At 48.8% G+C, this 26,313-nt stretch overlaps 9 protein-coding genes and 1 non-coding gene across 10 annotated transcripts; 7 read left to right on the top strand and 3 right to left on the bottom strand.

The window, feature by feature from the left end:
• Positions 1–68: 68 nt before the first annotated feature.
• On the top strand, positions 69–2,063 carry EV420DRAFT_155447 (uncharacterized protein). The gene is made up of 15 exons (XM_060473609.1): positions 69–262; positions 313–351; positions 409–419; positions 468–535; positions 591–645; positions 692–759; positions 812–881; positions 941–972; positions 1,027–1,063; positions 1,116–1,297; positions 1,353–1,415; positions 1,471–1,519; positions 1,570–1,578; positions 1,635–1,786; positions 1,838–2,063. Exons 1-15 carry the CDS (start codon positions 231–233, stop codon positions 2,009–2,011), a joined length of 1,041 nt encoding a protein of 346 aa, XP_060322753.1. The 5' UTR covers positions 69–230; the 3' UTR covers positions 2,012–2,063.
• A 1,470-nt stretch (positions 2,064–3,533) lies between these two features.
• EV420DRAFT_1280347 (uncharacterized protein) lies at positions 3,534–4,257 on the top strand (the record flags this gene model as incomplete). The annotated part of the gene is made up of 2 exons (XM_060468203.1): positions 3,534–3,746; positions 3,796–4,257. Coding segments are annotated over 2 exons (675 nt in total), but the record flags the coding sequence as incomplete, so codon positions are not given.
• Positions 4,258–8,002: 3,745 nt separating this feature from the next.
• Positions 8,003–9,389, top strand: EV420DRAFT_155319 (uncharacterized protein). Its single transcript, XM_060473542.1, has 4 exons — positions 8,003–8,525; positions 8,576–8,717; positions 8,766–9,149; positions 9,207–9,389. The coding sequence occupies exons 1-3, from the start codon at positions 8,109–8,111 to the stop codon at positions 9,104–9,106; spliced, it is 900 nt and encodes a 299-aa protein (XP_060322751.1). The 5' UTR covers positions 8,003–8,108; the 3' UTR covers positions 9,107–9,149; positions 9,207–9,389.
• A 779-nt stretch (positions 9,390–10,168) lies between these two features.
• On the top strand, positions 10,169–10,257 carry EV420DRAFT_t288. The gene has a single exon. It is a non-coding gene; the product is annotated as a tRNA-Glu (tRNA).
• A 587-nt stretch (positions 10,258–10,844) lies between these two features.
• On the top strand, positions 10,845–11,661 carry EV420DRAFT_155304 (uncharacterized protein). The gene is made up of 2 exons (XM_060473538.1): positions 10,845–10,881; positions 10,931–11,661. The coding sequence occupies exon 2, from the start codon at positions 11,039–11,041 to the stop codon at positions 11,642–11,644; it is 606 nt and encodes a 201-aa protein (XP_060322750.1). The 5' UTR covers positions 10,845–10,881; positions 10,931–11,038; the 3' UTR covers positions 11,645–11,661.
• Positions 11,662–12,016: 355 nt separating this feature from the next.
• Positions 12,017–13,397, bottom strand: EV420DRAFT_1769853 (uncharacterized protein; the record flags this gene model as incomplete). The annotated part of the gene is made up of 3 exons (XM_060481049.1): positions 12,474–13,397; positions 12,371–12,418; positions 12,017–12,315 (listed from the first exon to the last, which is right to left on the bottom strand). Exons 1-3 carry the CDS (start codon positions 13,072–13,074, stop codon positions 12,017–12,019), a joined length of 948 nt encoding a protein of 315 aa, XP_060322749.1. The 5' UTR covers positions 13,075–13,397.
• A 353-nt stretch (positions 13,398–13,750) lies between these two features.
• On the top strand, positions 13,751–15,043 carry EV420DRAFT_1753339 (uncharacterized protein; the record flags this gene model as incomplete). The annotated part of the gene is made up of 3 exons (XM_060480449.1): positions 13,751–14,652; positions 14,708–14,755; positions 14,811–15,043. Exons 1-3 carry the CDS (start codon positions 14,052–14,054, stop codon positions 15,041–15,043), a joined length of 882 nt encoding a protein of 293 aa, XP_060322748.1. The 5' UTR covers positions 13,751–14,051.
• Positions 15,044–16,229: 1,186 nt separating this feature from the next.
• On the bottom strand, positions 16,230–18,525 carry EV420DRAFT_1587006 (uncharacterized protein). Its single transcript, XM_060474829.1, has 5 exons — positions 18,406–18,525; positions 18,238–18,334; positions 16,906–18,183; positions 16,711–16,858; positions 16,230–16,661 (listed from the first exon to the last, which is right to left on the bottom strand). Exons 2-5 carry the CDS (start codon positions 18,250–18,252, stop codon positions 16,261–16,263), a joined length of 1,842 nt encoding a protein of 613 aa, XP_060322747.1. The 5' UTR covers positions 18,253–18,334; positions 18,406–18,525; the 3' UTR covers positions 16,230–16,260.
• Positions 18,526–19,183: 658 nt separating this feature from the next.
• Positions 19,184–21,052, bottom strand: EV420DRAFT_155261 (uncharacterized protein). Its single transcript, XM_060473510.1, has 4 exons — positions 20,853–21,052; positions 19,834–20,793; positions 19,621–19,775; positions 19,184–19,566 (listed from the first exon to the last, which is right to left on the bottom strand). The coding sequence occupies exons 2-4, from the start codon at positions 20,612–20,614 to the stop codon at positions 19,501–19,503; spliced, it is 1,002 nt and encodes a 333-aa protein (XP_060322746.1). The 5' UTR covers positions 20,615–20,793; positions 20,853–21,052; the 3' UTR covers positions 19,184–19,500.
• A 1,953-nt stretch (positions 21,053–23,005) lies between these two features.
• Positions 23,006–24,487, top strand: EV420DRAFT_1586998 (uncharacterized protein). The gene is given in 3 exon segments (XM_060474828.1): positions 23,006–24,203; positions 24,252–24,447; positions 24,459–24,487. The coding sequence occupies 2 exon segments, from the start codon at positions 23,163–23,165 to the stop codon at positions 24,267–24,269; spliced, it is 1,059 nt and encodes a 352-aa protein (XP_060322745.1). The 5' UTR covers positions 23,006–23,162; the 3' UTR covers positions 24,270–24,447; positions 24,459–24,487.
• Positions 24,488–26,313: the final 1,826 nt, after the last annotated feature.

Raw genomic sequence — 26,313 nt, 5'->3', positions numbered from 1 at the left:
CGCCCCGCCAGTCCCTCAATCTGTTTCCTTGATGTGCTTTACAAGTTAGGCTCGGAAGGTCCTCGGGTCCAAGTATATAGTCGATCATTGACGATTACATCACAACGCAAAGAAGCTTTAATCTGTGAAAGGAGGTTGGGCCCTCCTGAAAGCCAAAATCTTATATTCCCTGAGGGCTGCGCTCCAAGCTTTTTCATTCCCTTGGGCTCTCTCTTATATTCGCATCCACCATGGCCGTCCCGACCTCTCCTATCGATAGCACGTAGGTCCTTGCTGCGGTCCAAAAATATGGAGCAACTGAATGTTTGATAGGTTTGGGGCGCTCTTTATCGGTATGGTCTTGGCTGCTGTGTAAGCATTTTCCCACCTCAGCGTTGCCAGTTTTTGATGGGTTCCACTCGTGCTTAGGCTCTGGGGCGGTAAGTCTTATCTGTCCATACAGAAGACGCGGACTGATGACCGTATAGTTTCATGCGTACAGACGTGGTATTATTTCGATAACTACCGACACGACAGTATATTCCTGAAGGGCGTGGTACGTGTAACCCACCGTCTTTGGATCGGCATGATGTACGTTGACGATGTTCTAGGTTTTCCTCACCTGGCTCAGTGATACTATTCACCAAGTCTTGATAACGCATGTTTGTGAGTTGGGTCGTTTCTGAGTGTCTTGAGATGCTCATTCCCGTAGTGTACTACTACACTATCAGTCACTTCGGCGACACAGACGCACTCGAAAACATCGTATGGACTCTATACGTTAGCACCTTTTTTCAAGCTTTGGTTTCCTTATCTAACTCGCTCGTCTTAGGTCGAGGTCGTCTTTAACGCTATCACGGGATTCTTGGTGCAAAGTTTCTTCGCCTACCGTATCTGGACATGTTTGTGTTTTGTCCCCCAACGTCAAATTCGTACCGAATTGATTGACCTTCCCTAATAGTCCGGAAAAACTTCGCAGTCCTGTCTGTCATCGTAGGCCCATGATTATTGTCGAGTCTATGTCAGGTTTCTCAGCTTCTTTTGTAGGTGCTTTTGATATTGGGAGAAGTGGGGACCTCAGTAGGTAAGTCGTGACAAAGACCTTCGACATCGGAATAATAACATGTTCATAATAGCATATGTCGGCGGTGGCGCACACCTTCCTACGTTTACCGGCCTCAAAAAACTGAAACCGCTGTCGATGTCTATCAACGTACTCGCTGCAGCAGGAGATGTTCTCATATCGGTTGCCATCTGTTTCTTCCTTAACAATGCGAAATCGGGATTTGCCTGGAGTAACAACGTCATTAATCGACTGGTGCATCTCATTTGTTCCATTACGTTCGGTTTAATGATATGATCGTGCGCCATAGATGTTGTTTGCCATCAATACCGGTCTGCTCACCTCAATTTGTGCCTGCGCGTCCCTTCTTTTCGCAAGTTATTTCTTTTACTATGGTAAACAAAACACTCATGGCATTGCGTCCATAGATTCTTGCTCTCCCGAACACTTTGGTTTATTTCGCATTCTACTTCATGAGTACGCATTTGAATAATTCACAACAGATATTGACACTGACTGACAGCTAGTTGGTCGATGTATGTCAAACGTACGGCTACCACATGCGGCTATTACTAACACACCTTATTTCTAGTTTACGTCAATTCGCTGTTGGCAACGCTCAATTCGAGAAAGAGCATGCGCACGCCTGCTTCTACCGAAGCAGAATCGCACTCTCTTCAAGATCGCGCGCGCAGCACCTTCAGCGCTCGCCTCCGCGGCATCATGTCGACCCAAGACAATAATGTATGTTCTTCACCTTTATCGCTTGTTGCAATCACTTTATTCTATTGACAGAAGCCACACACGACTCCGCGAATCGAGGTGCAAATCAGTACTATCAAGGCTGACGACTACGGAAATGACGAGGCCAGCCTGCAACAAGATGAAGAGACTGCCGTTGTGGGGATGCAGAACAAAGCTGATGACTTTAAGTTTCCGTCGAATAAGTCCAGCGAGAAGGTCGTATAGATTGCTTCATACTAACATGGAGCGTCAAGGTGCATGTAATGTATTTATGGGACACAACATATGCATATGCGTATTGCCATATGTGGAGCGCATTGTGCGCGTTTTCATGATGCTACGAGGTGATGCAGTGTAACGCTACTGGCCGGGAGCGGTATTCGGGAACGGCCCTCAGTTCCATGGTGATATGTACTTTTCCGGTCTGCACAAACTTCTGTGTCCCAGTACAAGGTCCCATTCACAATTATGGAGTAAGGCCAAGTATTGCTTTCAAGACAGCTCTTCCATTCACACAAGCGTCCTTTTTTCTTTCAAGTTTCCAGTATACGCCTGGCCAGGCCATGTCAATATGTATCAGACGCCGCGCCTTCATGAAAGAATCGATGCGAATACCGTGCATAATAAGCCATCACTCCGCCGTTTCTGCGAATTATACAATTACCTCCATTTTCTCTGAAAGACTGCCGAATTCGATGATGGCGTCGCTTCAGATAAGGGCGATTAGAATGTGTTGCAGTCAGTGGCCGATCTGCGTGTAGAGGGAATGTACCTACGGAAAATTTCCAGCCGCCTGTGCTATCAGACAATGGGGCTACAGTTTTCCCGCAAACACTTGTCCTGGAGAGCTACTGAGCCTTATGCAATCGCCGCGAAAAACTTTCCGGGGGCACCAACATTCATTCCCATGAACTGGGTGCCAGCTTCCGGCGCTTCGGACTGAAACATGGTGGCATTATTGTGAAGGGTCCACATAAAAATAATTGCAGCATTCTATACGCCAGTCCAGGCTTTCGACAGATGTATATCTTCTGATTCTGGATGAACGACGCGAGCTCGTATAAAATCGTAAGCATTCAAATTTCAAAGTGTACGATACTACCTAGTACGTTTCAAACCTCGACTGCTTGTCAAGAGATTAAGAGTCTGCCTAAGAGAGACTACGACCTACGAGCAAAGAATACATGAGTTTTGAAATAAAATATTATCGCGTATGGAAGAGAGCAAGAGAAGAGAATTGTGTAGGATTCTAGGAATCGAGATGAGTGATCGAGGTCCGCGGAAGGAGATTACGACGAAGGTCCGCGGAGATAATCCAACCATGCCTCTCAGTTGCGATCCACCACCACTACCGTTCGTTTTTACCACCCTTGTGGTCTGACTACGACCCTTTGCTGAACTATCATGATCACGGATGCTTGATCTGGTCTGCGAGACCACATGACTATCATTATGTTACTGGTCTCCATCCATCAAGATTCGAAAATCTTCACATCTCGTTTACGACAAAGTCAATACCGGAAACTCATCGTGACTAACGAAATTTATGTCTGCACATTCTGTTGCTGCTGGTTAGTCTTTAACGTTGACGATACACCCTGGTTTTTCACCATCTGTGTGGTAGACGGGTCAGGTTTTCAATGTCGTCCTTGTTTGGACGAGGGCGATAAAGATACTAATGTCCGAGTCCAAGAAGCTAAAATCAAAGAGATGAAGACGGTGTTTGGGATGCAAGACCAACGAAAGAATGGTACACGTACTGATTTTTCTAAGATTCGTCAGAAGTCACCTGAATGTAATTCCAGGCAGCAAACAAAACGATGAAACTTTTCGCGATGCCATTTATGAGGAGACAGCGCCGAATGCAACGGTCTGGCAGACATATATGCGCGAAAGCACCCAGACTGATATTCGCATGATGGGAGAATGCAGAGAGAATCTGGATGTGCTTCTCGTTTTCGTGAGTCCCTTTTCCTTCCCCCGAATCCCCTTTCTGAACATCCTTAAAGGCTGGTCTTTTTTCCGCGGTCGTAACAACCTTTATGGTACAAACTTACCAGAACTTGCAACCGGACTACACCCAGGCGTCAGCGAAACTACTGTTCGAGTTGGTCTCCATACAACGCGCACTTGCAAATGGGACTTCCCTTGATATGATTCCGATGTCGGCTTCCAATCCTTCCGCCAAATTTATTCCTTCAAGTGGCAGTGTCTGGGTCAACGGACTGTGGCTCACCAGCCTTGTCCTCAGCCTTACTACTGCACTTATAGCCGTACTCGTCAAACAATGGCTTCACCACTATACAGCCTTGCCTTCGGGAACCCCGCGCGATCGCAATCACATTCGCCAATTCCGCTACGCAGGATTTCAAAAGTGGCAAGTCTTCGTTATCGTCGGGCTCCTTCCGGTTATTATGCATGTAGCCCTCGCCATTTTCTTCCTAGGATTAGTAGTTTTTTTAATTCCCCTCCAAGTCTCTCTGTCTTGGATCATTGGTTCGATCACCGTGTTCGTTTATGCGGCTTATCTGTCATCGATCGTTCTACCAATATTCTTTTCCCAATGTCCCTACCGCACGCCTCTCTCCAATGCCGCATATACTCTTTTCCAGATCATCTCCTACCTTCACACGTTCTCGTCCTCACAGAAGTGGCCGGAGACGTCGGCAGTGGCTCTGGGAGAAGCCGAATCCGCTGCAGTGAAAGCTCATGTAGACGAAATCTCAGTAGATGCGTTGCATTGGCTGTTAACTGCGTCCTCAGATTTCGACATTCAAGATATGGTCATACAGTCCATCGGCGGTCTGCCAATGTCATCGAAGCCGAGGGTAGACCAGGTCTTCCAAAATGCCAGCGACATCCGGGAGGCGCACATGATCCTCCTTCATAGCTCGTTTGAGAGGTCAAAAAAGAGACCTCTTCCTGGCATGGAGGTCGAAGTTGAACGGCTGCTCCGATTTGAGCTATTCATTCCTCCCCTTTTGTGCGACATGTATACCCTCAGGAGGAACCGCCGATACATCGACACGTCCAGTGCTAGTATTGAGCTCGCCGCATCCGTTCATGCTAACCCCAGTCTGGCGATGAGCGTGCACAAACCGCCTAGTTTACCTTCCCCGATGGTGTTCCTCAAGCATGTTCTGGATATCAATGCAAAGTTACCTGCGATAATTTGGTTCAATCTTGTTCAGAACGCGAAGCGTGATGGAGCTTTTAATGCTGTGGCTCCAACGGATCATCGATATCCACTTCCCATCTGCAAAAACATCATTTCAGTGTTCGGACACCAGCTGCAACCACCAGTCGCTTCGCCTTCGAACGCCGTTTATTTTACAGATGCAGTTGAAAACTACTTCCCAGGAGAGATGACGGACAATCTTTTGCGGATGTTCTCTGTCTTTGATCTATTTCGAGAGGGGCCCTTCTCAACACAGTTGAGAGTCGTTCTGGCTTGCACCGAATTTTGCTTACAAGCTGCACTTGACGACTCAGAGGGTGTCTGGGTGACGGACACTGTCCTGGAAACTCTGGAGAGCCATGTAGAGGCCGGGTCGCTTTCCGCGATGGCGAACGACGCAGTTTTTAGAACTGTTGTTCGCATCCTACAGGGGCCGCCATGGTCGCGATTAACAGTCTGGAGCCAATTCTATGTTCTGCAAATGTATGCTGCCATCACAATTCAAGCGCGAGTTTCATCGTCCTTCCCCGGACTGAAATCTTTGATCGAGTTCATGTTCAACGACCACCTCTCCCCCACCGACCCCATCAAACCGTTCCATCATTTCCTATACTCACCGTTCGACCTCGTATGCGTTGTCCTCGTTCGTGGTCTTCGTATATCTACTCAGCAAGTGGACCGCGCGTTTCACGAAAACTACTGCCTAGAGAATTGGGGACGGAACCCATTCCGGCCAAGCATGTGCGATATTGTCCAAGGGTACATTGCTGGTGGTATGGATGAGGAGGCAGTAGAGTACCTCTTTCGGGGCGAGAACTTTCTTGTAGCATGTCGGATTCTAGCCGCGGATGGTACGGGAGGGTGTCTTGATAGTATACTGACGCTTGCTCGACTGCGGTCAGAGGACCCCGGGTGGGATTCATGCCGCTTTGGACTACGGGAGTTGGTAGGCGAGGGAAAACACGATTTCTTTGCGTTGCAGCGTAAACGTCGACCGGAAAATGGACCTTACGTGGTGTTGGCCTGCGAAGACGTTGAACTGCAAAAGAGAAATGTCTGGGTGGCGGTTGCTATGCTTGATCGGTTTTTCGCCGGCAATCCCGTATAATCTCGCCAGTATTTGTTTTCCTTGCCCGCATTATTAGTTATTCTGAAGGACGATCTTTCTTGAATTTTGTAGTGGCTGTACGTAGATACTAGATTTCTTGCAAGTGAACACGGTGGCGTGAGACGCGTATGGAACTATATGCTAGCAGATGGGTAGGTTCGATGGGTTGTATCATGCAGTCTGCCTTCGGCTGGGGTGATGAGTATAATACTCATTCTGTACAAAGTTGACGTTCATTACCGAATGGATGTTCTTTGAATAATAAGCAGAACGCGTCAGTGACCAACACTGTTGGAAAGCCGAAATCCTCACCCTTTTACGTGCTCCTTCCTGCATACCAGCAAAATCTCAGCTGGGGCTATCGAAGGTTGTTCAAAGACTACCCTTCTTGGTTGTATCTCATTCATTATGATCCTTCTGTCATCGACCTCAGGCTGAGTGATAGACCTGACAGCAAACTCGGGCAAGGGCCGCAAGGTAATAATATATCGCCGTAGTTGAAGGCTCAGGTATTTCAAGCGTCTCTACGACTTTGTATACCACACGGAAAACTAAGATCTACCAACTCTACATAGCATACTGACCAAGCACAGCTAGGCTGAAACGGCGCAGAAAAGACCTTACGGCGTTTGCCGGGGTTCCTTGTCCTTAGCCCTCTCGATCCCGATCATTTTCGACCCTCATTGTGTCAGGCGCGTCATCACCTGGACTTACGCTCTTCTCCGAGGGCTTAAAACATCTTTGGAATCAGGCCAGGCCATCCGGTTCTGCCCCGTAAACGCTACTTATTTCACGTCTTTTGATCACTCAATCACATTGTAACCCTGCCCAACAGGCTTACGACTACGTGCAATGTACATCTATTTACCTAGACCTTTAGATACTTCATGGATCAACGATTCGATCGGTACACGTCTTTACCTTGTACTTTTACGATCCACGCGCAAAAGAGTCATTTCCTATTATTGCACGTGCTCTAGTGTTCCCGCCCACCGGCTGGGTTCCACACGTCACAACAATCACGCTATTTTGTGGGCTAACAGTACGGCAAGTCTGTCTTCTGCGCCGATTGTTCATTCAGGCCCATAAATTGGAATGGAGAACCTCATCGCAAGTACAATTTTGCTTCGAAGGAACTTTTATACTAATAATACAAGTTTTACTCAGAGATTGGCCAAAGATGGATCGTTTGAGGCAATGATGGCTTTAGTCGAACGAACTGTCAGCGACCGAAGAGCCCATCGAGCTTTCTTTTGCGTCATGGAAGAGAATCTCAGTTTCAACACCACCTCTGTCCAGGCTATGAAACGAGGGAGGCTACCGCTGGTTCCTTCGCTCGACCCCAAAGACAAACTAAATCTCAGTTGTATCTCACTCATCGCACTCGCTACAGGCATCCAAAGGCGACATTTCCCCCGATTGGTCCGCTTGGAAGACAATATTTCCTCCGTGCTCGCTCTCATGCCTGCCATATCATTCTGGTTGTGTCTCTTCTGCGAGCACATCATCTTACCTTCCCGAGCACCCGAGTTCAAGGTCGTTGATTTCCACCACGCCATGGTGTTCATCCTATCCCATATCGGAGGGTACAAGAAGTTCGTCGAGAAGCTCACGATAGAACCAAAACTCTTCACAGAGCACCTTCCGTATCTTTGGCTTAACCCTCCCTCTGGCTGTACCAAGTACAATCTCGATGATTCCCGGTCAGTCTTTGCTGCTGTATTCCATGCAGGTCTCGGCGCACCACCACCGTGGAAAGACAATTTCATCCGCCGATTGGAGGAAAACAGTACACTCACCGCCACCCTCATCATCCAGCGCATTCTGGAGGAGTTCGCCCAAGTCCCGGAGGAACCTGACGCTGCAATTCTCTGCGAATCTTTTTTGGTTGTCGTAACCTTTTCCCTCGAACTCCCTCTCAATGCCTATCCATCCAGACCGCTCTGCTGAAACACAACATTGCTCAACGGATCTGCCTTGTTTTCCGATTCTTCACTCGCCGCGCACAATTCACCAATGCGACACTGCGCGTATTCATGGAGTGTATGTACATGTGTTTGCTTTACATTACCAGAATCATGCAGGACGGACATTCGTACATCCATCAACTCCTGGGCTACAACATCCTTCTCTATATGTTCAAGGCGCTCAGAAACCTGCATACTTACCCCGAACTCGCCGATCAGCGGTACAAAGAACTCAAGACCACCATAGCGGTCCATATCGTGAACATTCTAAACAATGTCATATGCCATTTTTCCTACGCTTCGATTCTGAAGCGGTCCAAAAAGGCTATCTCCAAAATTCAACGACAGCACGCCGATGGATTCCTCGACCCTAAAGACCTGAGCTTGAAGGACGTGTACGAAACATGGTCACAGTTCGTAACCATCGCTTCGTACAGAAACAATATCTGGTCTACTATTCCTGATTTATTCTGCGGTAACAGCGAGGTGTGTAGTCCCATGTTGATGATGCTAGTTACTTTAACCTCCCGTCATAGTGTCCTGGAGCGTCGGCCGGAATGTTCATGGCTTGTTCCGGCTGCCGCTCTACACAGTACTGCTCGCGGACATGTCAAAAGGATGACTGGACCTCTGGTGCCCACCGTTCCCTCTGCATCGAAATCAAACAACTCAGGAGTGGTACGTCAATTCACCTTCCGATTCCTTCGTGTTCCTCAACGAATTTAGACGGTGCCCCCTTACCCATGTCTTCGAGTGATCAGAAAGCCCTCGAGAACCTCAATAGTCAATATGTCAAATATTACAGACAAGAGCCCTCGGAGTGGGACGCGCTGTTAGAAGAGTATATTGCAAAGAATGGAGAGCCAAATCCTTTCTGGCCCTTGGTTGTGGCACTGGACTACCGTGCTCTCGACGTTAACCCTCAAATACTACTCGAGTCTTCGGAACGGCGTGTCAAAAACCTCGAGATCGTAGCTCAGGCACGAGAAGGACGTGGCATCTTCGTGTATTGGACTATCCCAGATGGCTATCATCTTGTGGAGAAAGGGGAACTGGTTGTTTTGTAAACTAACATATTCTAGCTTGCTGCTCTCGCGACTTCGTCAACAGGTGAGGAAGAATGTGACACTCTGGATTATGCTCAAACTTAACGCCATTATCCGTCAGTTTATTAGATCGTTCTTCCTCTCTAGGTATACGCCATTTACCACTACCAAAAAATACCTATCTCAGTATTATAGCATAGTTGTGATCCACGGTCTCTATTTCCATCCAAATGGTCCATCGTTACGTTAACGCTGCTGCAGAGACGACTCGACATGAGTCTTGTTTGTGTGGCTTGACCGGACTGCTTCTCATCGTTTTACTCCAGGCGCACCTCTGTCGTCTTCATGCTCCAGATACGACTAATATACAGCCCGGCAAAGAGATGTCTTCATGACCCAATGTGTATCACAATTTCCACGACATCGTCAAAATGCATTGTCCAACCCGTCTAGCGGCTGGCATCTCATTACAAAGGATTCTTGCTGGTCGGTTGTCTAGTAGCATAAATTCAAAGAGAGCACAAGGAAATTAAGAAACTCCCACGCTGCATCCGCTGTATTTGCGGTCAGCGAAGCACGCACTTTTCTTCCGACCTTTAAATTCATCAACCACGGCATTGTACCAATCGTCTTTGAGACGTCTATTCTCTACTCGAGTTTCTTGTCTACTACTGGTATTGCGATTAGAACAAACTGGGAGTTCACAGGGCTGGCAGATTGCTGTTCAAGTATCAAGTTCTGTATGTCACGCTTGATCCTGGTGGCTTTGAGGACAGAAATAGGGACGAAGCACATATAAAGGACTTGGAAGTTACTAACAGCGAAGTCTCGGACTGATAACGTGTCTTGACTAAGTGGTTTACTTCCATTCCTTCATTCAAAAGGTTCAAGCCGGATGTCGGATGTTTACCAATTTTACAGGAACACGCATGATGCCTTTCTCAGCTATATGCCGTACTACAACGTAATACCTGAAGTACGACTTCCATCGGGGAGGAACAACATTGTTGAAATCTCGGTACGCCTTTGCGGAGTAAAGTTTCCTTTATAACAATACTATGTACTGCTCAAAAACTGAATGTTTCGGATATGGTGTAACGGCTAACATTGCCGCCTTTCATGTCTTTCCGGTCTTTCCGCGGCAGCTCGGGGTTCGATTCCCCGTATCCGAATAGTGTGCTCGTGTCTTCGAGTTAAGTTTTGCTTCCACGTCATAATCAGAACGCTACTGACCCACTGAATGTCAAAGAGTTGACACTCCAGAGACGAGGAGTTGCATCAATGTGTTCTAATTAAACTTTTCTCCGCATCAAATCCCGCGGGGAAGGCCCCACCCGGCGCCCGATTTTACCCGAGTCGGCAGCGGAAGCGGGATGGAGATTTCCCCCTGACTATATCAGGGCGTCATAATTTCATTTCACGTTTTCACTCCATTTACTTCTCTCCCTTCACCACTTACGACACACAATCCTGGCTCTCCGGCGACAAGAACTTGACGAACGTACGATACTTGGACGGACACGAAGACTGAGGATTGGGCATTGACACTGGACAGCTTGCACGTAACGTCAGCGGCGCTAAAGGAGGAATTTGTTTACCGTGCGTTTCGTCCATTGTATTTGCGCTCTTGCAGTACTTAAGGGCCACATTGCAGACTGTAGTTGGCACCAAGATCCCACAATAGTGAGTATTATTGTATGTTCTTATTGTGGCACAACTGACGCAGTCGTCAGGCTATTCATGGCTCTCTATTAGAACATTGGCCTACCCACTGGACAGGTCTGACCAACGACTGCGTGAGTATTGGTCTCTGTACCTGTTGTATACATGCTGACTTTCTGCTAGGCCTGTACTAACTCAACGCAACTCTATCATCGCATTGTGCCACCAAGCGTTCTACACTCAGCACAAGTGACAACCACAAAAATTGCTATACTCCACAAATCTACTACAATGATCGCCTCACCCGCGTCATCAGCGACGCTGGTCAGCCCAGAACCTTATCACCGCCGGAAGCTCGACTTCAATGTCGCCGCAAAGCCTAAGGGCCACCTCGAACCGCATGTAAGCAACCTACCGCGACGAAGGGTGGCGAAAGGGAGGGCTATCCTAGAGGAGAGCGAGAGCAACAGCAAGGGAAGCGCAAAAACACACTCTGCGCGCTCGCCCAGGGTTGAGGGAGAGCCTCAATGTCAACACGCGAGCATACAACCGTTGGGGGAAGAAACAGACGTGTTTGTCTCTTTTGAGGATGTAGAGGATTGGACTGGGGTCAAAATTCGCGTCGAAGATGAAGGAGAGAGCGATCGAGGCGTACCGACTCTGTTACGCTCGGTTTTCCTCAAGCTGATGATGACCACGTCGGGAAAGATTTTGGTTGTAGGGTCTGAGGGAAGAGTGAACGCATTTGCTGTAGCGCTGGGGATTCTTTGTCGGAGGAGCCGTAGGGATGTCATAAAGACATACATGGTACTGCATGATACGGGTGGATTAGAGGATTCTTGGAGGGGCTTGTTGAGTCGTGAAGGGTTAGAGTGGGTAGTCGGACAGCAGGAGTAGACAGACATTGTATTGATAGACGTAATGTGTATTCTTAGAATAAATACTGTTCAGATATGGCGTAACGGATACTTTTGGTTCGAATTCTCGTAACTGGAATGTACAGATGCTTTGACTTTCTACTTGTCTCCCACTTCTCCGTCCGATGGTATTAAGACCAGGCTGGAAAGCGCTCGCGCAGAGTAACTCAGAATGATATGCTGATACAGTCCAAAAGAAACAAGGTCGTTGAGCGCTTGAACGCCGAGACATAGCCTACTAAGTTCAAATCCACAGCGAAAGGTACCACATACGAATCGCATTGGAGGTATACAATACTATACAGATATAATGCTACAATTGTCCATTGTCATTTCAGAAGCCTCGTCGGACTTAGTAACTGTAGTGGGCGTTCCAGCAAGAAGTATCGTAATACTTGTGGTCATCCTTGCGGTCCTTGTCATCTTTCTTTCCGTCCTTGCCGAAGTCCCTGCTACCGCCATCATTCTTGCGGTCGTCCTTGCGGTCATCTTTCTTTCCGTCCTTGCCGAAGTCCTTGCTGCCACCATCATTCTTGCGGTCGTCCTTGCGGTCCTTGTCATCATCACAGTCATCCTCCCAAGTCAAGATGTCGATGATCTCCTCGAAGAGCTCGCAAATGAACTTCTCCTCGTTCTCCTCTTTCGAATAGGCTAGGAAAAAGACATCAGACACGCCCGAAATGAAAGGAATTATAATCAGACGTACCCTGGCAAGAGTTGCACTTGTCGTCCTTCTCGCAAAGGTTCTTGCAGTCTGAACAGTAAACGTGAGTGAAAATAATAAAATTTTGCAATGAGATTATACGTACCAATCTCGTAGGAGTCCTTCTTGACATCCTTGTGGTCGTAGGGGGTGTACTTGCCCTTGTTCCATCCCCTGAAGTCCTTCTTGTGCTCAAACACAGGCTCCCAGGTGCAGCCCTTGCGCTTGTGGTCCTTGTCGTCTTTGTCTTTGCCGAAGTCCTTGCTGCCGCCATCATTCTTGCGGTCGTCCTTGTCGTCATCCTTCCTGCCAAAGTCCTTGCTGCCACCATCATTCTTGCGGTCGTCCTTGCGGTCGTCTTTCTTGTCATCGTCCTTCTTGCCCCAGTCCTTGCTGCCACCATCATTGTGACCATAGTCCTTGCCGTAGTTCCTGCCACTGCCACCGTCGTTGTAGCCGTTGTAACCGACACTGTCATCCCTGGCCTGAACGGAGGCAGAGAGGGCGGGGACCGCGAGAGCGGCGAGAGGGATAAGAGCAGCGATTGAGAGACGCATCGTGATGAATGAGCTGAAGTAGATAGACGAGGTTGAGTTGTCTGGAGAATGCTGGCGATTTTGGAGACCTTTTATATCTTTTCGATTACCAGAAATTCCCTGCGACCTAAGTCGTTGTCTTGACCAACAAGTGAATCTCAAGATCGTCATATTGAAACAGTACCGAGCACAAGATGGTGGATATTTCTCAGCCAAGAGTAATCTTCGTCAAGACCTGCCAAGCTACAAGGGAATCTTCGAGTGCGGTAACCAAATACGGTCCAGGCGGGAACGTCGGTCTAAGATGTAGCGGGAGAAATGAGGTTGCCATAAATTTTGCTGGTGCAAGACATCACTGATCAGTTCAATTTTTAAGTACGACAAGGACAGTCAAGAAGGAGATTCTGAGAGTTAAGCATAGAACATTTCAAGATACGACTCGAAGACAAAACTAAGGCTGTGTGGATAAGTACGAAGAACATCCACGTCCAAGCTGCTGAGTGTTGAGAGTACGGAGATCGGAAATGGCAGCCTCGGAATGAAATCCGGCAATCCGCTGCCGATTGCAGCCGTCCCATCGGCACAAAGTTGCCGCAACCGCTCGGGTGCGGGCGTTTCACCCGTGTGTCCTTAGCCAGAGCCTTTCCTTCTTCGCATGACGAAGTTTCCATACGATATGGCTACCTGATACCCAGAAAATCATTAACGGCCAAAAATTACATCACTCAATGGTTCAATATCTGGAATACTGAGGGACTTCATCTGACATGTTTCGCTTTGGTATCGACGTAACTCAGGCTGCGGAGGCCAGCCACAGCGGCCGCGGGTCATCGAGGAGGATCCACACCTTATTGGACTTCGAAAAATCGTCTGGAAAATCAATCTACGTGAGGAGTTTCTAGGATGAATCCACTCGACGTCCTTGGCATATCTGAAATGTTCTTCTTTTTGACTATCGACTCTCTCAGTTCTGATGAGGCTAAGGGCGGCCTCTCTCGCGATTTCCCGGTTCCCTCTGAGACCGACGTTCCCGCCTGGACCGTATTTGGTTACCGCACTCGAAGATTCCCTTGTAGCTTGGCAGGTCTTGACGAAGATTACTCTTGGCTGAGAAATATCCACCATCTTGTGCTCGGTACTGTTTCAATATGACGATCTTGAGATTCACTTGTTGGTCAAGACAACGACTTAGGTCGCAGGGAATTTCTGGTAATCGAAAAGATATAAAAGGTCTCCAAAATCGCCAGCATTCTCCAGACAACTCAACCTCGTCTATCTACTTCAGCTCATTCATCACGATGCGTCTCTCAATCGCTGCTCTTATCCCTCTCGCCGCTCTCGCGGTCCCCGCCCTCTCTGCCTCCGTTCAGGCCAGGGATGACAGTGTCGGTTACAACGGCTACAACGACGGTGGCAGTGGCAGGAACTACGGCAAGGACTATGGTCACAATGATGGTGGCAGCAAGGACTGGGGCAAGAAGGACGATGACAAGAAAGACGACCGCAAGGACGACCGCAAGAATGATGGTGGCAGCAAGGACTTTGGCAGGAAGGATGACGACAAGGACGACCGCAAGAATGATGGCGGCAGCAAGGACTTCGGCAAAGACAAAGACGACAAGGACCACAAGCGCAAGGGCTGCACCTGGGAGCCTGTGTTTGAGCACAAGAAGGACTTCAGGGGATGGAACAAGGGCAAGTACACCCCCTACGACCACAAGGATGTCAAGAAGGACTCCTACGAGATTGGTACGTATAATCTCATTGCAAAATTTTATTATTTTCACTCACGTTTACTGTTCAGACTGCAAGAACCTTTGCGAGAAGGACGACAAGTGCAACTCTTGCCAGGGTACGTCTGATTATAATTCCTTTCATTTCGGGCGTGTCTGATGTCTTTTTCCTAGCCTATTCGAAAGAGGAGAACGAGGAGAAGTTCATTTGCGAGCTCTTCGAGGAGATCATCGACATCTTGACTTGGGAGGATGACTGTGATGATGACAAGGACCGCAAGGACGACCGCAAGAATGATGGTGGCAGCAAGGACTTCGGCAAGGACGGAAAGAAAGATGACAAGGACCGCAAGGATGACCACAAGTATTATGATACTTCTTGCTGGAACGCCCACTACAGCTACTAAGTCCGACGAGGCTTCTGAAGTGACAATGGACAATTGTAGCATTATATCTGTATAGTATTGTATACCTCCAATGCGATTCGTATGTGGTACCTTTCGCTGTGGATTTGAAGTTAGGAGAACATCGTACCAAACACGTTCTCAACTGATATCTGCTGTAAGCATCACTTAAGTGCGTGTAATGGCATTTCTGGCGCGTGCAGTTATAAAAGACAGTTGGATTTACTCTCAGAAGTACGTCCCAGTTCTCAAAAACTAACTTCATTCTAAGTACTATCACGTAACGGCCAGTGACCCTCCAACTCTGCATTGGGGTTGTGATCTATCTGTATTGCAAGATCTCAACGACTCGATCAAGTACTCGCTATATCATATTTTGTCTCCCCAAAGTCGTAGGATAATCGGTCGAGGAGCAAGGCATTCTATTTCACCTTCCCTGACGCTCCATTGAGGTCAATTATATTAGGGCTCTGGGCTGTATGATAGTCCTTCTTGGTAGTGCTTCGTACTCTCCGCATCTGGATGGTGTTATGCTTAACATGGATCTCTGTGATGACGATGGCTTGACAATTTCCATCTCATCGATTCAAATTGGATGCCAATGTGAATGCATCCACCACTGTATTGTGCGTATGAACAACCTCGAGATTAAATCTTATGAAGGAACTGTTATGGATATTGGGTATCCACTGATTCGGTGCATGAGTCAACACATGCCCGAACTCGGCCTTCTCGGTCTTAATACTGACTCGCTCGTACTTTCTGTCACTTTCTCTATTCTTCGTACTGATACTAGAATATTATAGAAATAGAACATTGTAGAATAATAATGACTCGAACCTTTCCTTAGTATATAAACTTGTAGATAACATTGTATTAGGGAGACTTGATCAATCTACTACTTCCAGTACCCTCACACTGCGTGAACCCTCAGTTACGCCTAGCGCTTGCTGAACAACCCATTGGATACGCCTAGCGCTTTCCAATACCAACCCGAAGGTTACGCTTAGCGCTTGCCTTCACCCACGGCCCGTAATAGCTTCGCGCTTACAGGCCTTCTATATCGGTAATTGCTCCGCGCTTACCGGCTACTTCCCTCAGTAATTGCTTCGCGCTTGCTGATTTCCTTTATTTCGCAAACCGGACCACTCAGGTCTCCTCACGAACCCTCGCCGGAATCCAATATATTCTCTAACGACGTACATCATTCCTAATTAATCTTACCTCACTTCGATCACCGCTCCTTGCCTCGTGCTAGCATATCCGGATTTCGGCAGATCCATAACAGGAACCAATTCCACCTTTGTCACTATACGCTGCCCGTCTGGGATTATCCAACCTACGATGGTTCCAGCCCCTCTTCGCGCCGCAACTACGATCTCCCAATCTTCAACACATTGTTCCGAAGACTCGAGATAGAGGTAAGGTTCGACATTGATAGCACGGTAATCCAGTACCAAAACCAAAGGCCACAAAGGATCAGGCTCTCCATTCTCTGCGGTATACTCGTCCAACAGCTCTTCCCGCTCTGAAGGCACTTCTTCGTGATACTCCACATAATGACTGTTGAGGGTCGCAATGGCTCTCCGATCGCTGAAAGACATAGGCAAGGGATCAGCATCTAGGGGACCCGTGAGGAAATGCAGAAGCTCAAAAACAATATGACGAACTGGTTCTGATCTCTTTAATCTCGTTGCAGAGAGAGCGGTGCCCAGTGGATGTCCGAGACCAGTCATCCTTTTGGCATGTCCGCGAGCAATACCGCGTGAACTGGCATCCAGAACAAACCGTAAACTTTTCGACAAACGTTCCAGGACACTATATAAGAGGATTAATGACAGTATTATCAACACGGGGCTGCGTACCTGTCCGTTACCGCAAGACGAATCAGATATAGATCTCGTCATATCAGATCGGTAAAAAGCAATGTTTACAAATTGGGTCCACTCTTCGCAAACCCTCTTCAAACCTAGGTCTTTGGATTCGAGGAATCCGTCAACATGCAGTCGCCGTATTTTGGAGATGGCCTTTCTGGTCCGCTTCAGAATCGAGGCGTAGGCAAAATGAGATATAACCAAGTGTAGGATCTCCACAGCATGATCCTCCAAGAGGGTCTTGAGTCCTTTAAACTCCTGGTCGATGAGCTCGGGATGAGCATGCATGTTGCGGAACGCCTTGAGGAGACAGGGGAGGATGTCGTAGCCCAGGAACTGATAGATGTACGAATGCCCATCCTGCATGACTCTGAGGATGTAACGCAGACACCTGGACACGCAATCCGTAGCTACGCGCAGTGCCACATAGGTGAATCGGGTGCGCCGGGTAACGTATCGCAAAACAAGAGCCATCCATTGGATACTATTGTTTCTCAGTAGAGCGGTGTGGATGGGTAGAGATTGGACAGAGAGCTGAAGGGTGGAAGCTGCGACGGTCAAAAAAGTTTGGGAGAGAAGCGTCGCATCTGGTTCCTCTGGGAGATGAGCGAATCCGTCCACAATGAATTGGACAACGAGTTTAGCGGTGAGTGTACTGTTTTCCTCCATCCGGTCAACGAGAATGCCTCTCCAAGGTGTTGATTCGCATGCGAGGACCGCATGATATACAGCAGTGAATACTGATCGGGCATCGTCGAGATTGTACTTCGCACAGCCAGGGGGAGGGTTAAACCAAAGGAAGGGGAGATAATCTGTGAAGATTTTCGGTTCCAACGTAAGCTTTTTTTGATTTGTGGTCCAGGCTAGGATGAATACGACGGCGTGGTGGAAGTCCATGAACTTGAAGTCGGGTGTTCGGGATGGTGTAATGATGCGCTCGCAGAAGAGACTCAACCAGAACGATATGGCGGGCATAAGGGCGAACATGGAGGAAGTGGACTCCGCCAAACATGCAGGCTGGAGGAGGAGACCGTCACGAATGCCTGTGGCTAGTGCGAGCATCGAAGTGCAACTCCGATTGACTACATCTTTGGGATCGAGTGAGGGGACTAGTGGGAAGCTTCCTCGCTTCAAGGCCTGGATAGTTGGTGTGTTGAACCTGAGGTTTTCTTCCACGACACGGAAAAAAGCTTGATGGGCTCTTCGATTTCTGCCAGCTTGCAAGGCCAGCGCCATCATTGCTTCAAATGATCCATCCTTGGCCGATTTCTAGGCAAAAATGGTAGTATGAAAAGTCATATCGACTCGCGGGATTGTACCCACGATGGATTTGTCCATTCGCGTAAGTGACAATGAAGATGGTTGACGAAGAAGCGGAGAGAATTACCAGTAATCCTCAGAAAAAAAAGAAAAAAAAAAACTGTCAAGACGCGACATTATTGAGTAATCTGTGAGTAATGAGAAGACGGAGACGAAGAAGCATCAACATACGCAAACTCGGTTAACCAAATGCGCTATTGTACTTGAAAATAGGCTTAGGAACTTGAAGAATCAATGTTGTCTCGCCATTGCGCAAGCATCCACTGAAGACGCGTCTGGTACGATCGTGTGGGGAGCAAGATCGAGATCAGGGGCGTGAGAACAGCTACTGATCACCGAGGCAGCCGGCAAGCCGGCCATCCTCTCGCCTTTCAATTCCGAACTTTGACTCTGCCGTTCAAGAGTTATCGGTACCAAGCGGCTGACAGCTTGACTTGGCATACTCATCGTCTTAAAACAAAACAAAAATCGAAGGCCCGGACAGGAAAAGGGAACTGCTCGCCACATCACACAGTTCAGCTGAATGAAGTAGAAATTCGGATTATCTGGGAGCCTACACCAAATCAGTTGGGAAAGACTATCAAGCAGACGTCGATCATTGTAAATTAGTAGACGTGTAACTACGTGTATCATTAATGACTATCTTAAACGCCACACGTCTCCAGTCCATCCTGGTTCAAATTTACCGTGCATTCTTCTTACGGGTCACTTCCGCATCATCCACTACTTCATGGTGGATACTAAGCGACTCAGCACCCAGACCTTTCTGCCTCTTCGTCTCAAGACGTTCCATCGCCGACGTACGCCTTTTGGAGCTTCCAAATAACTCATCCTCGCTGTAGCACCAGTCAAAGATCCCCTGTTGAGGCTCCTTCATTTGTTCGGTAGGCTCACACAAAGTGTCGCAAAGCCAAGTAGGACTGTCAAGTTGCATTTGTTTCGCGATATACTGGCCGGCTGGAAGGTCTGGAGCATCCTCCGGATGTGATACCTTCCAGGCTTCGTATTTTCGAGGTTGCTCTGCGGTAGGTTTGTCTTGGTATCGGACAACAAAAACGTTGACCAACGCCCGCAACAACTGGTTAAGACCTTGGGGGGTGAAGGAAGACATCAAAGAAGAAGAGGTTAACAGCGCGAACTTGTCCACGCCACGGTTGTGTTCGAACATCGGCGTCATTATGTCGTATAGAGCAACTGGGGAAAGCCCATGGCGGATATGCCGGAGAGCTACATATAGGAGAACCCAGAGGCAGGATTCCCTATCGTCTACAAGTGTGTGTGTATGTTGCCGGAGGAAGCCAGGAGCTGCGCAGACAGAAACTGCCATGTGCCCTAAATGATGATATATAAACGAAGGAGGTTGAGAAAATTGCATAGAAAGCTTACGGTTTTGCCTACACGTTGGTTGCCTGTTCTTTCAGTAAGGATGACGCAGTGATCCCAGTCGATGAGAGACCCTCTGTTGTTTGGGCTGATCATAATGTTGCCAACACTGATATCGCGGTAGTAAATACACACTCTGTCGAAAGCTGCTTGGTGAGCTGCTCCACAAAAAAAACCCATCAGACAAGGAATCAACAAAGGTGGAGTACGGCGTACCTTCCATAGCATCCGCGATACAGATCACCAAGTCCTTGGCGTTGAAGAAGGCTGTGAGATCTCTTCCAGTGGTCTTCAAGAAAATTCGGTGGCCCTGCAGACTAGGGAGACGGTAGATCTCGTTACCGGATGGTGAAGTCGACAGTTTCCGAACGTGATCTTGTGTGATCGTGACCATGTCCGGGACGTCGCCGCCAGTCTCCATTTCAGCTACATAGGGAACTTTGTGCTGGGCAAGAAGATGATAGATATCAGATTCTTTGGCAGTCCGAGAAGAGTCTTCACGCCAATAGTCCTTCATGAACAGCAGCCCTCCATGAGGCTTTCGGAGATCAGGACTATCCAAATCGATAGCCAAAGCTCGGCGCGTGGATCGTCCGAATGGTGAGAATGCGCCATCATCAAACTTCGGTGCACACACCACAAATCGACGAGCTTCACCTTCAAGGGCCAGATCCATACGGAACAGTTTCTGGTCCTCGACTTTAATCTCTCTTTTCGGTTTAGCCCCCGGCATCACATCCGTATCGTATAGGCTGGGTTTTTCCCGAGCAATTATGGCGTCGGGATCGTCGTCTACGATGGAAGAGATGGTGGTGCTCTTTACCCCGTTGGTTCGGTGATAACTGTGCGAAGCGCTTGTAGAAGTTGAAGAGCGTGGTCGTTTCCTCAGTGTAGTCGAACCGCTTGCTGACGATAGCTCCAGATCGGTCCCAGCGTATGAATCGAGCGAAGCGTCCACATAGTTATCGTGGGCCTTCAGCTCTGTTTGCGTTTCCATGAGCGAGTGATCATGGCGCGACCCTCTGGCATGTTGTCGGCGTCGTACACTCCAATATCGACTGCGAGATTACCGCAGTTTGTGTCTGGGTCACGAAACTTCCCAAGCCGGATGTGAATTGACAAGTAATCTGATTTCTCTGTATTCAGCGACGAGGGCCAGTTATGAAGAGCCTTAATCTGAGATTCGAGGCGGTCAGTGGATAGAATTATACCAACTCACAAGTAGAACGACGTACATATCTCCCGTACATGTCAGATTCGCTCAGGCCTGCCATGGAAATAAGTAACCCCTTTTTGGACTTGCTTGGTTGTTTTTGCTTGTAGTTTTTGGGAGTAGTGTCATTCCAGGGCATATACTGTTTCAGGAACGCCTTCACTGAGGGACCGTCGATAAAATGACCGCGTGTTTCGGCAGCAATTTCCCTGTGTCTTTTCTGGATTTCCGGTGACTCGGCAGAGAATTCGCTACGCCCTTGGGCCTTTTTGACGACGGGAGTGTGGTTCATGCTGTATGCAGGGTGCCGGGGACGGTTCGGAGGAGTAACGCGACTGGTATTGATAGTGATGGATTCAACTGAAGACTGAGTCGTTGGTAACGCCTACATGGGAGAAAAATACGTGAGCAATAAGAAATCATCAAAGTGTATAAAGCAAATGCTGACGCGGAGACGCCGACAACGTTTATAGAAAGAGAATCACCTAGATAGGGCAGTATCTTATCCTTTGCAGCGTTCTCTAGCCTGTATAGCTGATATCTTGACACAATAAGTGGCGTGGTGACCGTGGACACGGTTCCAGTTCAAGTTCGCGATTTCAAAGTCAGACTGGCACATGGTCGCGTGTCCTTATCACGTGCTGACGCAACTGTCGATTCCGCTTCTAAAGGTCCTCCCTTAGCCTATCCTTGACAACACGCTGGTTGTCTGGATTGTGAGCACCCAACTTGATTATATGTACTAGAGGGATGGTATAGAACCAGCCAACAGCTCGTTCGTTTTCGTTTTCTGATTCTAGAGCTGGGTACGACCAATCCTCCGCTTCTTTTCCCCAGAGTGACGCGAATCCCTCCCCAGAAGTGCCGAGGTTTGGACAATGGAGTTCTGCAGTAGATGTGGTGGTGGTGGTGGTGGTGGGGACAAGGCCGGCGCTCTTGAAGGGGTTTTCACTTGAGCGGCCTGAGGCAGAGGTCGAGGTTGAGAGAGCAGAGGTCGCTCGCGTTCGTGGTGATAAACTCATCAAAAGGAAGCCTCCTTCACTATGGCTCGGATAGGTGTAACGGCTATCATCTGTGGGAGAGCTGGGGGTTCGAATCCTCGTATCCAAATCCACCGAGTCGCGTGAGATAATTTTTTCCCTGCCTTTACGAGTCGGGATGACACGCGTTACTCGGACTCGGACTCGGTAGAACATCCAGCGAATCCTTCCTCTCTAACGCTCATATATGATGCTTCCTGCTTTGAGTTTGACGGTGGCCGATATATTGACATTAGTCTACAGGGTATGTGGTGAACGAGTATCGAGGCAGCAAGAGCGCCAGACTTGGGTTGGGAATGCGGATTACAGATAAGGAAGTGAGTATGATATAGACTATGGGCACGAAGACAAATCAGATGGAGCCGCAGAATGACAAACAGCGCGACACGACTCACCCCGGACGACTTGGTACACCCAAAAGTCAGCCAAAACGGGATCCTCCTTGACCAGCACATGGATCCTTCCTATGCCAGCTGAGAATACCAGAGTTTTGTAGGCGCTCCGAGTTCCAGCATGGTTTTGACGTGATCCTGGTACGACGCGGTGGAGGTGGCAGACAAGGCCGGAATTGTTCCCACGATAGCACCGATACTACCGAACCCTAACATCGCTCGCTCGCCCCACCTCCACAACTAACAGGCATCGTTCCAAAATGAACCGACGGACCATCGAGCATCGTACTGGCACCTCTTTCCAGCTCCATCACTGCCAATCACCGAAAACAAGGACCCTCGATACTAGGATGGCGCGCATCGTCTCATCAAGTTCCTCAGACCACCCTTTGCCCTGTCCTCGACGAGCGTCTCCGCGGAAGCTTGCACACATCTGGACTGGGCGCATCCCCGTGACCGTCAATGCAGCATGGAGTTTTACGAGAAACAGGACTTCCCAGTGCGGTTGGGCCCAGGACGACGTACGTGGAGTGACGGTCAATTTGGAGGAGGTCGGGCCAGCATACCCGATGAAGAAGGCATCAGAGGTCTGTCCGGGTGCCCCGCGTCTCCCATCCAGCAACTGTCATCATAGTTCTGTTTACGTTCAACGTTCAACGTTCAACCATTGAACATAACATTGGTTCTGTAAAATTTCACACCATGAATCCATGACCTCAGCTAACCTTTCGAGCCAGTGTATAGATGTCGCCCAATTCGGATTCGAAACTCCCACAAGAGCTCGTCGACGCTATCATCGACATCGTGAAGGATACATCCGCTTCACCTGTAGAAGCAACCAAAAATCTTTCATCTTGCTCTTTGGTCTCACAGGCATTCCTTCCTCGCACTCGATTGCATATGTTTAGAGACCTCGTAATGACCAAACCCAAGAAGATAAAGCACTACCATGATATATGCCTCGCATCTCCTATTATCCCAGCAGCAGCCCGGTCTGTCTCCTTCCAGACCCTCAACATACCTGTGATCCAAAGCCCACTGATCCCATCCATCCTGCGGCTCACCACTAACATTGACACCATCTATTTCGTTAACGTTCATTGGGACCGTCTGCCCCAGGAGGTACTCGACATCCTCAGCTCCTATCCTCTCACCAGAATAATCCTCAACACCGTCGTCATCCCATCGGCTCCTTCCTTCTTCTCTTTTCTTCGCCGCTGCGCCACTCGCGTGCCTATTGATCTTTGTATCGCCGGCTTGCTCCGCGTCGAAAATGTCGCAGAAGAACTTCAGGCACCGGCAGACATAGCATCTCCCGACAAACCTATTGCTCTTCGATCTCTGACCATTCGCTGCGCAGATCTTGCACGAAACGCGATTCGTGCTATCCTTCTATCCCCTTCGTCTCCATTCAATTTGCGTATTCTCACAACCATCGTATTCACCATGATAGGACACGACACTATGACAGACTATAATGCTGTTCTTCTACGCGACGTGATTTCATCGTTGACTCACATCCAGGACGCAAGGTGCCGCTTCGTCATGCAAGCACCCCCGTCATTCATCCTCCATATTCCCTCCACCATTCACAGACTTTCATTCGCCGTCACCGGTCCTTCCCATCAAGATCCGGCCTTGCAGTCGAGTTCGATCTTACGATGGTGGATTGACGGTCTTCTGCGTTCCAAGTGCTATTGCTTGGAGCAACTGGACGTTACGACCTCATTATTGCTGGATGTATGGATTATCGACGATGAAGCGCTGGATGCATGGGCCCACCTCGACAAAGAGCTTTCCTTGCCAAACTACAAGGTGAAGGTCATGTGCATTGATATAAGACACCAAGGACTGCTTGATGACCCCGCTCGTCATGCGGAGGTGGTCGATATTTTAACCAAGTACATGCCTGGACTAGCGAAAAGGGGTGCTCTGAAACTGGTATGTGACCCAGAACCGTCACCGCGGACAGGCGCGACATTGAGTTAGATGAAGGACAAATTGTAGCTCCAGGCATCTTTATCAATGAAAGAAGAGAAATTTCGCGAGAAGTGCGTTCGTCAGAGGGAGCTGGACATTGACCCTGACTAAGTAATTGAAGGTGTCTTGAAGTTGATACTGACCCAGTGCGGTAGTGGTGTTACCGGCGCCAGGTCCCATATACCCAACAGCTCGTTCGATCTCTGATTCCAAAGGGTACGACCAACCCTCCGCTTCTTTCCTCCTAGTGACGCGAATCCCTTCTTGGTTGAGGGGTGGTGGGAGACAAGGCAGGCGCTCTTGAAGGGGTTTTCACTTGAGCAGTATTAGTCGCTCGCGTTTGTGGTGATAAACTCATCAGAAGGAAGACTCCTTCAGTATGGATCGGATAGGTGTAACGGTTATCATCTGCGGGGCAGCTCGAGGTTCGAATCCTCGTATCCGAATCCACCGAGTTGACGTGACTTAATTTTTTCCCTGCCTTTATGAGTCGGGATGACTCGGACTCAGACCCAGACTCGGTAGAACGACCAGCGACTCCTTCCTCTCTAACGCTTATATATGATGCTTCCTGCTTTGAGTTTGACGGTGACGGATATATTGACATTAGTCGACAGGGTATGCGGTAAACGAGTACGCTGATAGTTGCATCGAGGCAGCAAAGGGGCTCGGATTGGTAATGCGGATTACAGTGCAGCCTATGGACAAGAAGATGAGACTACTTCAGTTAAACAGCGCAGAATGACAAACAACGCGCCACACTCACCCAGGACGGCGGACGCCTTGGTACTCAGCGCTCAGCGCTCAGCCAAAACAAGATCCTCCTCGACCAGTACGCGAATCCTCCTGAGAATACTGGTGTTTTGTAGATGCTCCGTGTTCCAGCATTGTTTCGTCGACGCGATCCTGGTACGACGCGGTGGAGGTGAGAGACAAGGCCGGAATTGTTCCCACGGTACCACCGTTCCTTATTGGGACACCACCACCACCACCACCACCACCGATACTAAACATCGCTCGCCCGCCCCACCTCCACAACTAACTGGCATCGTTCCAAAATGTACTGACTCGTACCGGCACCCCTTTCCAGCTCCGTCACCGCCAATCACCGTGCATATCGTCTCATCAAGTTCTTCAGACTGCCCTTTGCCCCTTCTCTCTCCTCCGCCAGTATGCCTTTCAGGATCGGCGGCTACTACATGTCCTTCCCCACAGTCTACAAAGTAATGGAAGCGCTTGAAATACCCAATCCCATGAACTACGACGACACTCTGCTCGAATTCGCCATCAACTATTGGCTTTGCAATCAGGACAAGGACGTCTTGGCTGCGTACATCTACTGAAAGGACGATGGGCCTGGGATGATGTTAGTGTCGAGCTTCAAGGCACGTGCCGCCAAAGCCGTACTATAAAATTGATAGACTCCCACTCTAGTATATTCCAGAGGGTATGCCCGATACCGGCGACTTGGAAGAAAGCGACAGAGACAGGGCTATCGCGAAAGAGTGGCTAATCAAAGGCGCAAGCGTCAAGACTGAGGAACTCAAGTGGATCACCCTGCTAGATAACTGGAGGATCACGATCAATGGGATACAACTGAAAAAGGTGGTACTCCGGAAGTCGACGAAGACTGCGGCTGAGGCTATGGCTGAGTTGATGGAAGCGGCGCGTAAGAGGGACTTGGAGATTGCTAGCGGGGTTTTTGACAACGACAGCGACTAACCTGTACATATTTTAGCATATATTTTGTGTTGCAGCATCGTTTCGACGCGATACTGGCAAGCTGAGTATGACGCGGTAGGGGTAAGAGGCAAGGCTGGATTTATTCCCACGGTACTTGTCCTTCGTTCCATACGACGTCGAGCGCTGAAGATGCACCTACCACTCTCATCTCGCATACGGAAGCTCGCACACGTACGGGCTGTTCGTGTCCTCGCCGTCTCTAGATCTCAAGTCACAAGTCACACCCATCGCAAAAGTATTTGAACTAGTCCCTCGTTCTCTGACCTATTCGCTCTCCTGTGGCGCACGAGGTCGAAGCCTATCGTATCAACGTACCGCACTTCTACGG

Source organism: Desarmillaria tabescens (assembly GCF_030435595.1).
Source record: "Desarmillaria tabescens strain CCBAS 213 chromosome Unknown EV420scaffold_103, whole genome shotgun sequence".
Taxonomy (NCBI): domain Eukaryota; kingdom Fungi; phylum Basidiomycota; class Agaricomycetes; order Agaricales; family Physalacriaceae; genus Desarmillaria; species Desarmillaria tabescens.
Note: the sequence above shows the minus strand (reverse complement) of the source record. Positions and strands in the feature narration are given on the sequence as shown.